Source organism: Apiospora aurea, assembly GCF_038362705.1.
Source record: "Apiospora aurea strain CBS 24483 chromosome Unknown utg000005l_segment0_segment0, whole genome shotgun sequence".
Taxonomy (NCBI): Eukaryota; Fungi; Ascomycota; class Sordariomycetes; order Amphisphaeriales; family Apiosporaceae; genus Apiospora; species Apiospora aurea.
In genome coordinates, this window is record NW_027117392.1 from 3,714,606 (window position 1) to 3,730,289 (window position 15,684).

The 15,684-nt window shown below is 53.9% G+C and overlaps 6 protein-coding genes across 6 annotated transcripts; 4 read left to right on the top strand and 2 right to left on the bottom strand.

Annotated features, from left to right (window-relative positions):
• Positions 1–530: 530 nt before the first annotated feature.
• PG986_007705 (Zinc finger protein) lies at positions 531–3,343 on the bottom strand (the record flags this gene model as incomplete). Its single annotated transcript, XM_066843927.1, is given in 4 exon segments — positions 531–1,061; positions 1,115–2,038; positions 2,052–3,088; positions 3,211–3,343. 4 exon segments carry the CDS (start codon positions 3,341–3,343, stop codon positions 531–533), a joined length of 2,625 nt encoding a protein of 874 aa, XP_066700039.1.
• A 1,831-nt stretch (positions 3,344–5,174) lies between these two features.
• Positions 5,175–5,878, top strand: PG986_007706 (uncharacterized protein; the record flags this gene model as incomplete). The annotated part of the gene is made up of 2 exons (XM_066843928.1): positions 5,175–5,286; positions 5,415–5,878. The coding sequence occupies 2 exons, from the start codon at positions 5,175–5,177 to the stop codon at positions 5,876–5,878; spliced, it is 576 nt and encodes a 191-aa protein (XP_066700040.1).
• Positions 5,879–6,431: 553 nt separating this feature from the next.
• On the bottom strand, positions 6,432–7,494 carry PG986_007707 (amino-acid transporter arg-13; the record flags this gene model as incomplete). Its single annotated transcript, XM_066843929.1, has 2 exons — positions 6,432–7,322; positions 7,375–7,494. 2 exons carry the CDS (start codon positions 7,492–7,494, stop codon positions 6,432–6,434), a joined length of 1,011 nt encoding a protein of 336 aa, XP_066700041.1.
• Positions 7,495–8,518: 1,024 nt separating this feature from the next.
• PG986_007708 (uncharacterized protein) lies at positions 8,519–10,784 on the top strand (the record flags this gene model as incomplete). The annotated part of the gene is made up of 5 exons (XM_066843930.1): positions 8,519–8,767; positions 8,817–9,147; positions 9,207–9,268; positions 9,321–10,184; positions 10,239–10,784. 5 exons carry the CDS (start codon positions 8,519–8,521, stop codon positions 10,782–10,784), a joined length of 2,052 nt encoding a protein of 683 aa, XP_066700042.1.
• Positions 10,785–11,311: 527 nt separating this feature from the next.
• On the top strand, positions 11,312–12,571 carry PG986_007709 (WLM domain containing protein; the record flags this gene model as incomplete). The annotated part of the gene is made up of 1 exon (XM_066843931.1): positions 11,312–12,571. One exon carries the CDS (start codon positions 11,312–11,314, stop codon positions 12,569–12,571), a length of 1,260 nt encoding a protein of 419 aa, XP_066700043.1.
• Positions 12,572–14,551: 1,980 nt separating this feature from the next.
• Positions 14,552–15,097, top strand: PG986_007710 (uncharacterized protein; the record flags this gene model as incomplete). The annotated part of the gene is made up of 2 exons (XM_066843932.1): positions 14,552–14,721; positions 14,809–15,097. 2 exons carry the CDS (start codon positions 14,552–14,554, stop codon positions 15,095–15,097), a joined length of 459 nt encoding a protein of 152 aa, XP_066700044.1.
• Between the last annotated feature and the right edge of the window lie 587 nt (positions 15,098–15,684).

Consider the following 15,684-nt stretch of genomic DNA (forward strand, 5'->3'; position numbering starts at 1 on the left):
AGCTTATTCTTTGTTAAATGGGCCAGCACTCACATGGATCTAGTCAACTCACATACAATAACGTGTGTAGTAGGCTTCTGACAATGCACCAGGGGTGGCTAGAGGAGACTGTTAAAGAAATGCTCAGCTTATTTTCTAAGCTATGTGTTTATATGCTACAATTAGGCGTTTTCTACGCAGCCCGCGCGGTGATCAATCTTGATATGAAGAGATGTTTTCACCAATCTTGTCTCCAGGGGTTGACAAGTTTTGGCCCTGGGAGTTCGATCACAGTAGAAAGGAAAGACTCAAAAAATCAACGCCCGGCCCTATTCCCATACACATGGCGCAAAAGCCATCTAACAATTGCTTCTCTCCGAATCGACGCAAGCTAAACCATATGCGTCGAAGGCCGCAAGGGCCGATTTAACGCCGCTCCAACTCAGTCCGCCATACCCAACATCAAGAAAGCCTTGGACTCAAGTTCCACTGTTGGCTTCTGAAGATTGAGCCTTCGAGCGCGACACATTGGTTTGGGGAGTGGAACCTCTCTAGTAGTTCAACTCGCCGCCGCCGCCAGCTGCTACGTGATCGAGGTCTTCGTAGCTCTTGAGGCTGCGACCTTGAACAGCTTCACGGGGGCCGACAGCTGCACCACCGGCCGCGCCGTCTCCCCATCTGCCTGCACCACCTCGGCCACGGCCAGCCCCTAGGCTATCTTGGCCCCAGCGGCCTGGTTGTTGACGCCTGTCATACGGGCCGCTTCGGTTATTGAAACGGTTACCGCCGGGACCGCCACCTCTACGGATAGGTCCTGCACCGCGGTCGTCACCCCCGGCATTCCAACCAGGAGCCTGCATAGGGTGACCACCTGTGAACAACGGAGGCATGCCCGGCAGACCAGGGAAACCAGGGAAGGGTGGCATCACATTGTTCATGGAGAAGTTCTGCAGATTGAACCCACGTGGGGTGCCTTGCTGAGTCTGGCCACTGGAAGGCGGGAAGTGGCCATTAGAGTTGGCGTCTGTCCGAGAAGGGGCGATGTGTGCTGGGTCAAGCACATATGCATTGATGAGGTCGAACTGCTTACGTTAGTTGGGCACTTTGATAAGTAGGTAGCTGGTAAAAGACTCACCTCATATTTGATCTGATCCAGCCAGTCAGCGTGGCGTTTCTCGACGTGTTTCTTCCAGAAGTGCTCTTCCTTGAACAGCTTGGTACACTCTGGGACTTTGCATCTCCACTTGTGCTCATCCTCTTGCTTGACGAACTTCAACAATTCCTCAGCCAGAGCATCTTCTGTGGACTTTCCGCCAAGCTTGCGAATATCTACCGACTCAGGTTCGAGTATCTGCATGATCTTGTCCTCAAACGTCTTAACCCACTTGTAGGCGCGCTCTAGTTGTTGCTCTGACTTGGATGCGCGAGGCTTGCGGTCAGGCTCCGGAGCCTCGCCTTCTTCCTCGTCTTTGATCTCGCGCTTCTTGGAGGGGAACAGCTCACCGTTAACCGTCGCTCTCGCCACATTCTTGGCAGCCGAAGAAAGTGTGCTGCGGGGGCGTCGGAGGTGGCCGCCGGGACATTTCCTAGTCAACTCATGAATGGAATCACTCTCGAACACGCAGAAGAAACAGAAGTTGAAGACTCGTCGGAGATACTCGATCATCAGGTCGAGCTGCTTCTTCTTCATCAGGAGATCCTCATCATCGACCTCATCATCGACAGCGCCCTCGTCCTCGTCGTCTTCCATCTCCCCTTCCTCGCCTTCATCCATATCCAGATCGAGGTTGCGTTCCTTTTTGACCTTCCTTGACGGAGACACAGGGCCGGTAGGTTGGAGGCGGCCGGCATTCTTGAGATCCTCGGTGCGCTCCTCGATCTTAAGTGTCGCGTTAAAATCGGAACCGAAATCTTCCTCAAACTTGTTCACCAGACGCTTGACGAGGTTCAGATCTTTCTCAATCCTCTCCGGCGCTGAGAGAAAGATCCCACAAAGCCTTCTTGCGAGGATTGCTTGGTGGGTTGTGAACTCCGACATGACAAACAAAATCACCACGCACTTCATCCTTTACAGTCTTCCCGTTGACGGCTTCTAGCGCCTTGTCGGCTGTTGAGACAGGCGGCGCAGGAGACTTTACTTCCACATCGCCGTCATCGTCTTTGGGGTCGCTGCGCTCCACAGGAGCAGCCGCATCAGACGCAGGGTGGAGCATAACCCAACCCATTCTGTGATACCGCTTACTGGGGTTGGGGTCACTCAAGGAGAGCCACTTGAAGCCCCCTTCTTCTTCGCCAAGATTCTCTCGGCAGAAAGTCTCCAAATTTTGACGACTAACGTGAGGAGCAATTGTCTTGATGAGAAGGGTTGGTTGGTAAAGGTTCTCGTCGCGAATATCGTTTCCATTGGCGGGAGCCAAGTCACCAACACCAAGAACCTCATTAGAGGCTGTGGCCTCACCTTCCTCCTTCTCGACCAGACCGCCTACGCCGTTGGTCTCACTCTTTGGCAAGCCTTCCAGGGAGAAATCGTCAAAAGTACCAGACTCTATGTCTTGCTCCCATTGACTGTAAGCTCCACGGCGGAACTCATTAATTTGTGCCCGGAATGCGTCTCGAACTTCGGGGACGTAACGTTCCCTGAACCACTGCTCCTTCTTATGCTCAGACACGAAGGTTCTAGCCATCTTTGCCTGCAGGTCTTCTCGGTAGGAGTCATACGCCGCCTGGATTCTAGCCTTCTCCTTGTCGCGATCTTCTTGGGTCTCGCGGCCACGGGGACGCTCAGATTCTCGGCGGCGCCCAGTGCGGGCGCGCTCCTTCTCTTCCTTAATCTTCTCGTTTGCTCTCCACCATTCTCCAAAATAAGAGAAGCCGACCTGGAAAGGAAGCTTGGAAGGGTCTGTAAGAGGGTTGACCGTCGGTGCCGGAGGCTCAGCGCTTGTTTGACCCGGAACATAACGGTCAATGTTGGCGGGTGGCGAGGTAACGCGCCGGGGCCGTTCATCGCGGTCGCGCGGGGCGGCATAGTCGTCCCGGCCTCGAGGGCGGGGTTCGTAGCGGTCTACAGGCATAGGCGAACGAGATCGCCCTCGACGATTACGATCGTAGCCTAGGTAGGTAAATTAGCCACGCACTGGAGAAATGCGGTGTGAAAAGGGAAGGGAGGGGAGTGGCAGCAGCCAATTGACCACAATCGAGCGGCCATGGAGGCAAGGATTTCATGTTACGCACCAGGTGAGCGACCGCGAAAGAAGCTGTCGCCGCCACGTTCTGGTTTCCGGTCATCACGACTGTCCCAGTCGCGAACCGGCGACCGGCCTGGAGCATCGCGCTCGCGGTCTCGGTAGGTGTTGTAGGAGTCCATTGCGCTGCGCTTGGTGCTTCAGGAGCCTCTGCGGCACGTGGCGTTTCGTTCCTGGGGAGTTCTCTTGTATGTCTTGTTCGTAGGCTAGGTAGCTTCGCAATTCGCTGGGCGATCGGAATGGTTTGCTCATCAAGTGAAGCGACGGGATTGTCGGGACAAAGGAGCTTGATGCCTGCTGTTTGGCAAAGCGACTGCTGTCAGAGAAATCATCCTGAGCAAAGTTTGAGGGTGACAAGAGAAGAAATAATGATAAGAAGGGCAAATATGGGCATTTTCTAAGATGTAAAACGAAGATGGGCTTGGCTGATGGGAAGCCAAATAAAAGGATGAGAGGGCTCAAAAACGCAAGCTATGCGATAGGCAATCGATCTCATGTATAGCCAGAGAAGTAGAAGGGAAGTAGAGCAACTGTGCAGAGGAAGGCTTTTGTTTCTGGGGGGGAGCGTCATGGTGATTGATTGAAAGGCTGATTGATTGATTGGTGATGATGAAGAGAGAGGTCCAGAAGCCGGGGAGAGCATTCAATAGCAGATAGGCACGCTACAACGGAAAACGACGTGACCTGGTAATGGAATGACTTGAGAAGGGTGGTTTGACGGGAAAGGATAGACGAACTGTAATGGTAACTGAGTCGAATACGATAGCACACCTAGATGGGCGCGAGGTCCCAAGAGTATGGAGGTTATCGGTCCCTTTTAGCTGAACATCGACAAGAGGCGACGATGTCTTTGCTGAGAGAACAAAGGGTGGAGGCTGACGCGACAGGCCCGACGGCTTCTGGAGGATCGACGTTGGTCCGCTTACCTAAGTAATTGTGGAGGCTGGGTAGTAGCTGGGTAGCTGGCTGGCTGGCTGGCTGGCAGCTGTGTCACCTGCGCGCACGCCGTTGCCAGCGGTCGGCTCGGCGCTCCCGGAAACCAATCGATCCTGTCTGGTCTTTGGTACAAGTTCCGTGTACGGAGTACGGATGGTAACGAAAAGAAGAAAAGAAACGTAACTTCCCGAAGGAGGAGCTGGTAGCGTGCCTCGGTTCAAAATTCAATTGTCATCAATGTCGGTTTTTGCATTGGTGATTGAAAATTGTTGGCCATCTATCGATTGACTTCCACCGTCACCCTTGCCGGACCCTGACAGAAGCATAAATCTTTAGCTACTTTACCTTCTCTTGCTGGAAATAGCAGATGGAGACCCTGCTTGCCTGCCTACCTTGTCCCTATCACAATGGCTCCACGAGAGGTAAAACACGGGTTCCCAGTGAGCATCGTGGATAGTCGGATGCCTAGTACGGAGTACTCTGCTGTTCGTCGGTGCTACTTGGACGCCCTCTATCCGGCACCCGGCACACCTGTGAAACACTTCCAATGATGCATTGATGTATAAAGCCCCCATGCCTCGCTGATTCTGCGGTAGCAAAATCTCGATGTGATGGGAAATTGGACATGCGCGCGCAGCCTCTCAGGCTCTGCTTGATATTCGTTGACACATACCCCATCGCCGTAGTTACAGTATGCTGGCTAATATCGTTATAAGCCCGATGTCCGCATTGGACATGAATCCATAGCCAGCTCCGCTCGACTGCAGGTACCGCGGCTCTAGCCAGGGCCCAAGTCACCCAACTGAGCTAGCTATACGTCATCCATAACTGACAGCTCCAGATTCCAGAAGCTCTCCTCGTATGACTAGCTGCCCATCCCGCACTCTACTGCCGAGCTCGACGATACTTAAAGTAGCAGCAGCACGCTGGCAATCCAGTCCATTGTCCATAGCCACTATCCAACTTGTACAGGCCAATTGCAGATCTCTCCGCCCAGTCTAAGAATCGCCCGCAGCCATGACGACCTACATCCCCCAGATCACGATACCGCACCAGGTCTTCGCCAATGCCGCAGCCTCGGTCCTGCTGCCCATCGCCCTGGGCACAGGCGTAGGCTTCAGCACTCGCCGTAAGCAATGAACCCATTCTTCAGCTTCCGCCAAGCCAATTGAGCCACTGCGCACGCGCGCGCTCCTTTAGTTTGTGTGTGCAGTATACTCAATGCAGTCCTGTCCCCTAACCGTATACCCGTCGCAGCCAGCAAAACCCAAGACACCTACCGCCTGATGAAGCAACCCCCGCTGCGGCCCCCGCCCCAGGTCTTCGGCCCCGCGTGGACGACGCTGTACGGCCTGATGGGCTACGCGGCGCACCGGGCCATCACGGCCGGCCTGAACCCGCTGACGTCGAGCGTCGAGGGCGTCCGCGACGCCAAGCATGCCGCCACTCTCTACACCGTCCAGCTCGGCCTCAACCTGGCCTGGATGCCGCTCTTCTTCGGCATGCGCAAGCCCGTCGCCGCCCTCGTCGACATCGTCGCCCTGCTCGGCCTCAACTCGTACCTGACCTACCAGTTCTTCCAGATGGACACCGTCGCCGGCTGGTGCTTCGTGCCCTACGTCGCCTGGCTGTCTTTTGCCACGTACCTGAACACGGGTGTGGGCTACATGAACAACTGGAGGATTACGGATGAGGATCTGCTGAAGAAGCGCAATGAGTAAACTGGACTTGTGTGTTGATCCTCGGGGCCTGAAAGGATTCATGCTCTACTATTGCCCCTTTTAACTCGAGGGGCAGGATATGAGTTTCCACCAATGATTTTCTAGCCCAACATGACAATTTTAAGGAAAGCCAAAGCGATTTATTCTAATACTCTATATGACCTATATTGGGGATATCCTGCATAATGCTATAAAATACGCCATGTACGCCTAATTTGTCTATGCTGCGTCCAACGCCACGAACGCCAACAGTCATCACACATCATCGAGCGACGTCTCTCGGATCCAGTCTTTGCTGTACCCCGGTCCTTTCATAATCGAAAGGATCGACTTGTCACTCCTTAACCTTGAAATAAAGACCTGGAAATCCCTCGGTCCCTAGAGAAGCATTTGCCAGGCCTAGAGCATGTAGCTACTGGCTGTTTTGCAGTGAGGAGCCTTTCTCCTACATATGTTGTAGCGACCCGATGAAGTTTGTATGCTAGTGAAGGGGATATAGCCATCTTCCCGTGGCAAGTTTCTGCATCTCGTTCAATTCCCAAGGCATTGTTGCCTAGAGAGGGAAATATTTCTTCAGCCCATCATAGACCATGAAGATGAATGCTGAACTCGGTGCAGAGCGGAGCACCGTGATACCACAGCCACGGTACATTCCACGCAGACCATGCTGGTGCCATAAAGCTCGACCCTCCTGCATGAACGTCTTCTTCACAGCAGTTCCCCCGACGGCACTTGTTTGCATGCGCGACTTGATGGTGTCTGCTGGAAAGAAAAGAAAGTTGTAGGACATGCCCGCCGAGGCACCAGCAATGGCTTGCTGCCAAAGGGGCAATGATTCCGTGCGCAGCGCGTCCTTCTCTGCTTGTGTTTTGATTCCACGCTCGTTCAGCACATAGAAGAGTTTCGTGGTCGTCTCCTTGGAGCCAAACCATGCGGCACACCCACCAGCCTCGCGCAGGAAGGTGCCCATCTGCCCATGCCAAAAGCCCCTAAACCCATCATGCTTGTATACATCCTTTATGACGGATAACACGCCTGGGGGCTGTTGTCGGATCCCGCTAGTAGACGGGGCTGGGACTTGGATCTTGCATTTCACCAGTTCGATAGGCGTCAACACGAATGATGTGAAGGTCCCAGAGAAAGCCCCGGTAAACCATAAGGCAGGCAATGGTAGGACTGTGTCCCTAGTGTATAACCCACTGGCATATACAGTCTCTCTCCCCAAGCGCTCGAAGAAGAACAAGCTGCTTGTCTCGGCGGCAGCTCCGACCAAAGGTGCACTTATGCCTCGATAAAGGCCCAAGACACCGTCCGCCCGAATGGATTGTCGAAAACAATCCAAGGGACCGTGGTACCGTAATGGAAGATGATCCGGCTGAGACTGTAGCCGAACCTTGACAGTATCAAAAGGGTACTCTATATATTTTCCAATAACGCCGGCAGCCTGCGATAAGGTAAGCACTTGTTTAATCACACAAGGAGTGTATGCGACGTACCGAGCCGTAAACAATGTCTTCGATAGCCTCCATGCCGCCCTTCCTCTTTTCGCCCGCGGATTGCGTAGCTTGTGACTGAGAGGCTGCGCTCTGTGTAACGTATTCTGTAGAAGTGGCCATGGCGAATGTGAAGTGCTGGTAAGCTCCTGTCAATGGCGTCCAACAACGAGTAGCGCCTGTGTGGTATATGTAGGCACCGAGCTCCTCGGGAGGAGACAAGGTTTGGCGATGGTGCAGCCAACAGCAGTCTTGGCTTTCAGCAGTTATATAGCGATAATCAAAGACAGCTGAAGGTTTCCTTAAATCATAGCTTCAGAACAGAGCTGATGTTGGCGCGATTTGATTTTTTCTTCCTTGGAGGAACTGGGGACGGCTGCGCCAGGGTGCTGTTGGGTTGGGACCCTGCCTCCGCTATCAGCTTCCAACCTGATATGTCGGGTCGTTGTCACCGCTGGGCGGGGTGCGTTCGAATGGGGCCGTCGCTTGCCAGGTTCATGTCGGGTGGCCGGAGAAGAAGCGGGAATATGCAATGCTATGCAGTTACACTTCCATCGTCCTGAGAAGACGGGAAAGAGAGGCGTTGGCGTTGGAGCAGTGCGGGAATTAGATGGCCTGGTCGCTGGTCGCCTGGGAAATTTCTCATGAGCTATCACCAATCGATAGGCGATAGACCCGTTGGGGATACTCAGTTGGGTTTGGTGTGATGGGGGCGGGGGATCTTGGTTGAGGTTTGTGACGCGCCTGGTCTGCTTGTCTGCCTTGTAGTCTGCCCTGTAGTCTGCCCTGGCAAAACGCTTCTTAGTGGGGGTGGGGTCAGAGCCTAGAGGGGCTGCTATACCCAAACCCAAATAGAGGGGTCGATTTTTTGAATGCCTACAGTTCATTCAGTTCCTCCAGCTTGTCACGAATCTTAGCAGAGGGAACCAGCTGGAAATACCCTTCCTGGTATTTGATTTCAATCTCCTATCCGTTTGATGTTCCCCTGGTGAACTGCAGCTTCCGAGAGCGCGAGGGTTCTTGTTCGGGTTGCCCCACGAGCTTCACTGTATGTTGGAGTGCCGGAATTTCATTCTGACTAGGCGCATGATCTCATCTTATCTCACAAAGTTCTGCCCTATCTGAGCGAGTGTTAGAAACCACGGCCATGGCGAAGGACAAGAAAGGGGCCAAAGCCGAGAACAAGAAGGCCAAGCTTGCTGAGAAGAAGCAAAAGCAGGAAAAGAAGGCCCAGAAGAAGGAAAAGGTCAAGAATGCCAAGGTCGAGGGCAGCGATGCCGAAGATGTTGATCTGGAAGCGGTGCTTGAGCAGTACAGAAAGGAGCAGGAGCAGTTCCTGAAGGTCACAGAAACTGTTTCCGACGTGCCCCCCCAAGCCACGCTCGTCTGCCACCCTGTTAGCTTCTCCTTCGAATAGCAACCAACTGCTACTGTTTGGCGGAGAGAACTACAACGGCGCTGTAGCCCACTTCTATAATGACCTGAACATCTATTATACCGACAAAGACGAGTGGCATCATGTCTCATCCCCGAATGCCCCTCTGCCGCGCTCCGGCCATGCGTGGTGCCGTGGAGGAAACCAGAGTAACTCCGTCTTCCTCTTTGGTGGGGAGTTCAGTAGTCCCAAACAGGGCACCTTCTACCACTATAATGACTTCTGGAGACTGGAGCCCAGCAGCCGCGAATGGGAGAAGGTAGAGACGAAGGGAAAGTCGCCGCCTGCTAGGAGCGGTCACCGAATGACTTACTATAAGAATTACATCATTCTCTTTGGAGGTACGTTAAGATCGTTCCGCAAGGAATTCCTCCAGCCCGCCCCTAACATTTGGTTCCAGGATTCCAAGATACGTCGAATCAGACCAAGTATATGGGCGATCTTTGGCTATACGACACACAGGTAAGTGCACACAGGAAAGAGTATTGGATAAAATACTGATTTATATCCTTAGAACTTCGTCTGGTTCAACCCAACTCTGCCCCCTGCACAGCTGAAGCCGGATGCAAGATCATCCTTTACCTTCCTGCCACACGAGCAAGGTGCTGTGCTGTACGGTGGATACTCCCGTGTGAAAGCAACTGTCGCGGTAAACAAGGCCGGCAAGGGCACAGCTCAGGGCCAGAGAAATATCCTCAAGCCAATGATTCACCAAGACTGTTTCTTCCTGCGGATCACACAGCCTCCGGCGGATGCCAATCCTGGAACGCCTCCGACTGTCCGGTGGGAAAAGCGCAAGAAGCCAGCGAACACTCCGACACCGGCAAGGGCTGGCACGACCATGACCTACCACAAAGGCCGTGGCCTTATGTTCGGTGGTGTACACGATGTTGAGCAAAGCGAGGAGGGAATCGACAGCGAGTTCTTCAATCAACTGTTTGCCTGGAACGTTGACCGCAACCGTTTCTTCCCCCTGGGACTTCGGAAGCCTCGAGTGCAGAAGAAGAATGCAAATGCCGACCAGCGCGTTGGCAGACGTGGTCGAGCTCAAGCTAACGAAGAGGAGTTGCTGAAAAATCTGGCAGCACTCCAAGCAGGGTCATCTGTCGAGGATGCAGACCAGATGGAAATCGAAGTAGGCAAAGCCGAAGTTGCAGACGAGCCTGACAAGCCGGTGCGCGAAATGCCCGTATCGATGGAACTTCCTCACCCCAGATTCAATGCCCAACTAGCTGTGCAGGATGACGTGTTGTACATTTATGGCGGCACATTCGAGAAGGGAGACCGCGAATTCACGTTTGATGATCTATATGCCATCGATTTGGGCAAGATGGATGGTTGCAAGGAGGTGTTCAACCGAGAGGTCGAGAACTGGGTGGTACGTATTGCTCCAAGACTCGTTGTAGACTACTCGCTAACATGTCAACTCCAGGGATCTGATGATGAGGATGACGATGAGGATGACGAGGAGGAGGAGGACGACGAAGAAGATGAGGAAGACGAGTATGGTGATTATGAAATGGTCGACGAGATACGGTCCCCAAGCAAGCGTGACAAGAAGCACAAGAAGCAGGCAGACGAGCAGTCGACGGCCGACTCAGAGTCTACCTCGGAGGCGACCACGACGTCGGCGGACGACGAAACCGAAACGGACACTACTGCAACGTCAGTGGACGACGGCCTGCCTCACCCTAGGCCGTTTGAATCGAGGAGGGAGTTCTTCCAGCGCACGTCGAATGAGTGGCAAGAGCTTCTCATGACCAGTCTGCGATGGAAAGGCATCCAGCCTGAAACTCTGGCTATCAAGGAGATCAAGGCGAAGGCATTCGAGATGAGCGAGGAGAAGTGGTGGGATTGCCGAGAAGAGATCACAGCCCTCGAAGACGAACAGGAGGCCGCAGGTATCGGCGAGGTTGTGTCGCTTGCGGATAGGGGCGAGGGCACTGCGGGTCCTGGCGCAGCTGGCAGAAGACGCTGATGAATACCCGATCGCTGCGATATATCTCTGTAGAGGAATACATATACCATCCATTGCACAATGACAAAGCTCGCCCAGGCGATTGGAAACTTACTCAGATTTCCCTCGCAGGGATTGGTATTAATGAGTTGCATAAAGAGGTTATGCTTGTGTAGTTTTTGGGTGGCAAAATGCCCGATAAACGCGGCCCGGCCCGCTAACTTTGGGACGCCCAGGCAACCTTCTATTTAATCCACGTCCGTCTGTCAGAGTGCGTCACCATCTCGACGCGCAGATCATTGGAACAAATAAAGGATCATTGTACTACGGATATTTATCTTGTCTTACTAGAAGTCTGAATGCCACATTCTTCTCAACTTTCACGCTGTATGCGGTAGCTTGGCCATCATGCCTCTAGGCATTCAGCGCATCAACGCGAAAAATCGCAACCAAACTCACATGTCGTCTTCATCAAGCCGTTGAAGGGCCCGGACGAGCCAGTCGCCCAGGACTTCCTGGAGCGGATTGCGGCGCAATGCCTCCCGATCATGAAGAAGAACCACCTCTCGGTCATGTCGCTGGAGGAGTACGAACCGAACCGGGAGTTCGTCGGGCGCAACTTCAACGCCGGCGAAGTCATACAGCTGGTGCTCAAGTCGCCGTCTACGGGGCGCTGGCTGCCCTTCCACTACGTGCAGATGGTCATGATGCACGAGCTGGCGCACTGCAAGCAGATGAACCACTCCAAGGCCTTCTGGGCGGTCCGGAACGGCTACGCGGACGAGATGCGGACGCTGTGGTCCAACGGCTACACGGGAGAGGGCCTCTGGGGACGGGGCGCGTCACTCAAGACCGGCGAGTTCGAGAACAATGCGGTCTTGCCTGGCGAGGGGCTGCCGGAACACCTCTGTGGAGGAACCTACCGCTCACGAAGGCGGAAGCGCAAGCCGAAGGCCCAGCTGTCATACCAAGAGAGAAAGCAGAGGCGGATACTCAAGAAGTTTGGCGCAAACGGCGTGGCACTGGGCGAAGACGACGAGGTCAAGGCCGAACTCGAAAAGGGCAAGCGCACGGCATCGAAACCCCGCGTGGCTGGCAGCAAACGGGGTCGCGAGCTGAGGGCTGCCGCTGCCCTCGCCCGATTCGACCAGCAGAAGAAGACTGAGGAGGAGCCAAAGGTGAAGAAGGAAGAGGACGTCATAGACCTGGACGACGACGACGGGACTAGCAGCGGTAATGGATCAGAAACAGCAAGTGACAGCGAGGACGATCTACCAGCAGATACCGATGTCAACGGGCATCAGATCCTGGACCGCAAGGGCCACCGCATGGTGAAGGTGTGCGGGGATGAGAACCCAGACGCGCACGACGCACAGCAGGAATTACGAGAGCTGCAACAGTCTTCGATGGGACCGGCTCCAAAGGCCCATGCTGCTCCGGCTACGACCAAAGCCACCACCAAGAACCCTACTGCTATCGTTACCAAGAGCACACCTGGCGGGTCCGTCGGGAAGGCCGCGGAGCTGGGAGACGGCAGATTGCCCAATGTAACGGCACGCAGCGAAAAGAGCAAGCCGGCTGCGCTCCATAACCCAGCCGCTCCCCGGGAGAAGCCGGGGGCCTGCCCTATGTGCTCGTTCGAGAATGGCGCAGACTCCATAACGTGCAACATCTGCTCTCATGTCTTGGACCCGCGGAAAGACCCAAGCGCTTGGAAGTGCTCAGATGCGCGTTGCAAAGACAGCCAGTACCTCAACGCCGGAGATAGCTCCCTGTGTGGAGTATGCGGTGAGAGAAAGCCAGCATGACGGGCTCATATTCGACTTGTTATAGCCTTATAGGGATGGATAACGTAATTGGACCTTGGCTTCTCCCCCTATCTTCGTTCCGTCTCAGCTGTCGGTTATCCGCTGTTTGACGGGTATTGTAGATACCAGAGGGCAGTGCAAGCTGTTCGCAGAACTGTTCGTGTTAGTTAGCAAACTTACCCCCCAATATGGACTTGGAGTCTACAATATGTGTGTCGATTAAATTCTTTGATATCTGCCAGAGCCTTCGGTTAGGCGGGGGTCGTGGTCTCCGCAGATTACACAGCCTCTCGGAGTGCAATATATTTACACAGCCCCGACCGTTTGAGAGCTGTCACAATGGTCGTGACGTATTTAGAGGCCTTCTCAGTTTCGAAACTGTTAATCGGGCTTGAATATAGCATGTCTTTTTTGTTTGTTTGGGTTATTGCAGCAATCACCTAGGGAAGCGCTACAAGCCGCGACAGTTGACTCTCGTCGGGTTTCCGGGATGGGCACATTTATGTATACAGACAGACATGTGCAGTTTCGTTTCGGTAAGATCTGCATCTGGTTTCAAACTACGAGATCCATAACTCTGAGGGAAGAAATATGCATGCTTTTAGAGTACAGTGCACCCTGCTTCAAGTGTTCAAGCAAGTCGCGAATCTGTCGGGCAGGTTCGAACAGGGGACGACCGGGTAAAGCACGACTTGCGAGGTCCCCGCGGTAGGAACGTTGACTTTCGCTTCACTTCAGGGTGCGCGCTCTTCCTCTCTCTCGCTCTCTATCTCCACTGCTTCCCCCCTTATAACGAGGAGCCTAGCTTCCAACTTCCGCTTACCGCAGAGACAAATCGGGTTCAAGTCTAGTCGAAATGGGAAAGGAAAGGGCCAAAAAGCTTGAGTTGCAACGGTTCCTGTTTCAGGACCTGGCATCCCTGCCCTGCCAAGAGGAATGAATGAAGCTCCAACCACCAAAAACTGGGGAATCTGGCTCAGTGGTAAATGGCATCAACTGATTGAGACGAACAGCACACACAGCAGCAACAACAACAACAACACCGCCAACCAGGTCAAAGCTACAAGGCCCTTACATCCAATGCCATCACCCGCGAGTGGAAGCGACGGCGGCTGCTCATCCCCCCCTCTGATCCCCTGGTCCCCTGGTCCCATCGTCCTATCGTCCCATCGTCCCCGGGGGGCAATCCTGGTTCTCGGTCTTGGAGCCTTGTCCTGGTAGATCAGCTCACATCCGGCAAGTAGGCCGAACCCAGCATGTACGTATAATAACACAACCAAATATTTCGAAGTCAGGTATGTAGGGCGGTACTGGTAGTGCACCAACCTCAATCTCCCGGATCATATTGAGCAGGTAGTCGCAGTTGGCTAGCAACTGAAGAACTACATGATAGGTGGCAGTTGTGTCCTAGCGCGGGCAACATTCACAGCAGCTGGATGGGGTTGGAGCTGCGCTGGTTGGTTTGGGAAGGCGCTCTCTCGATCTGAGACGTGTGCATACCTCCGTGTATCCAGACTTTTTATGTCCAAACGCTGGCCTTGGCTTTCTGCAAGGTATGAACGTTCAAAGTGACTGCGACTCTGTTATGGTTATTCTTCGCATCGCCGCAAGTGCGGCTCCTCTCGCTTCACACTCGTCTTTGATAAAGGCTGTCGAAGTCCAGGCTAGACTTGTACCTCTCTTTTTCTGTTCTCTTCCTTCCCTATCGTCAAGCCAATTTTGATCATCCTATACCCGGTCGATCTGTGATCGTTACGTTTTTCCTTCTTCCTCTTCAGACGAACAACCACGTTCCTTTGCGACACCCTGCTCGACGCAGCTGATTCATTCATTTTTTTCCCTGGTGGTCAATTTCCCTTCGATTTCCTATTCACCGCCGTCTTTCGTTTCCCGGCAGAAAACGAACCATTCCTGTTTCATCCCATCTTCACCTGGAATCCAAATCACCTCATCCCTCGAGGCCTTCTCTCAACACTTAACATGCTGTCGTCCGGCGTCTTCACCCTCTTGCTGGCCGGTATGGCCGCTGCCGGTCCCGTCTGGCCCAGATATACCGTTGGCCCGGAGCACTTGGAGGTCTTGCAGATGCGAGCATCCACTAGCGTCAACCCTGCCGCTGTCGTCGACACGAAATGCCTAAACTCCAAAGTGTAAGTACTTACACATCCCTGTTGGTTGGCCCAACCAACTGATGGCTCCACACCACATGGGACGCCAGTGGCTAATAATACTTGCAGCAACATCGCCTTCCACGACGAGAACGTGGCTCAGCTGGGCATCTGCGGAGGCATTGCAGGCAAGATCCAAAAGTGTGGCGGCGCTCCGGCAAGCACAGTAGGCCAATCCGGTACGGCAAAGTTCACAGTCAACACGGCGACGAGCGGAGGCACCATCAACGTCTCCAAGGGACGCTGGGAACAGTGCATTCGTGCCGCCCGTGCAGTCTGCCCCACGGGCAGCATGTCGGCCACGTGTGCTGGCGGTGCCTCCAACGGCGATATCAAGTTCACCCTGGACAACCCCTAAGGGAGAAGCATCAGGCACTTGGGTGAATTTGGAGTTGCTTGATTCTGTTGCAGGCAAGTCGGTTGGCAGGCACTACGCTTTAAAAGGGAAATGTACATATGACGACGGGGTGTTTGAAATTGTATGATACCAAGGAGACCTAGGAATACTGGGCTTAGCATCTCAGCACAGACTGAGGGGGAAAGGGGGGACGTTTACCGGTTAGATGATCCAATGGCAATTTATATTTTGGCGCCAAACCACTTGAGCCTGCGAAACCAAGGCGGGATCTGCCCGGGACACGAACTGATCGTCGATCTAGACTACGCGTTGAAGGAGACATGCCATCAAATGACGTCCTGGCCAAGACGGACCGCCCAGGCCATACTTTCATGCCCTATTGATTTGCCGGTGCCGACGTGAGTTATGGCCATCCCCTTCTTGAGGCTCAATACCGAGGGGGTCAGACACCCGCTGCTTGCTATCTTTGGTACCGAGCCTCACGGGGACGATCTCGACCATAGCTGGGAGTTGGTCCGGCCTTGCCCACATAATGCCCCTGGAACTGTCGGCTGAGCCTCTGGGGCTCCCGTTGACACTGGCAGGTA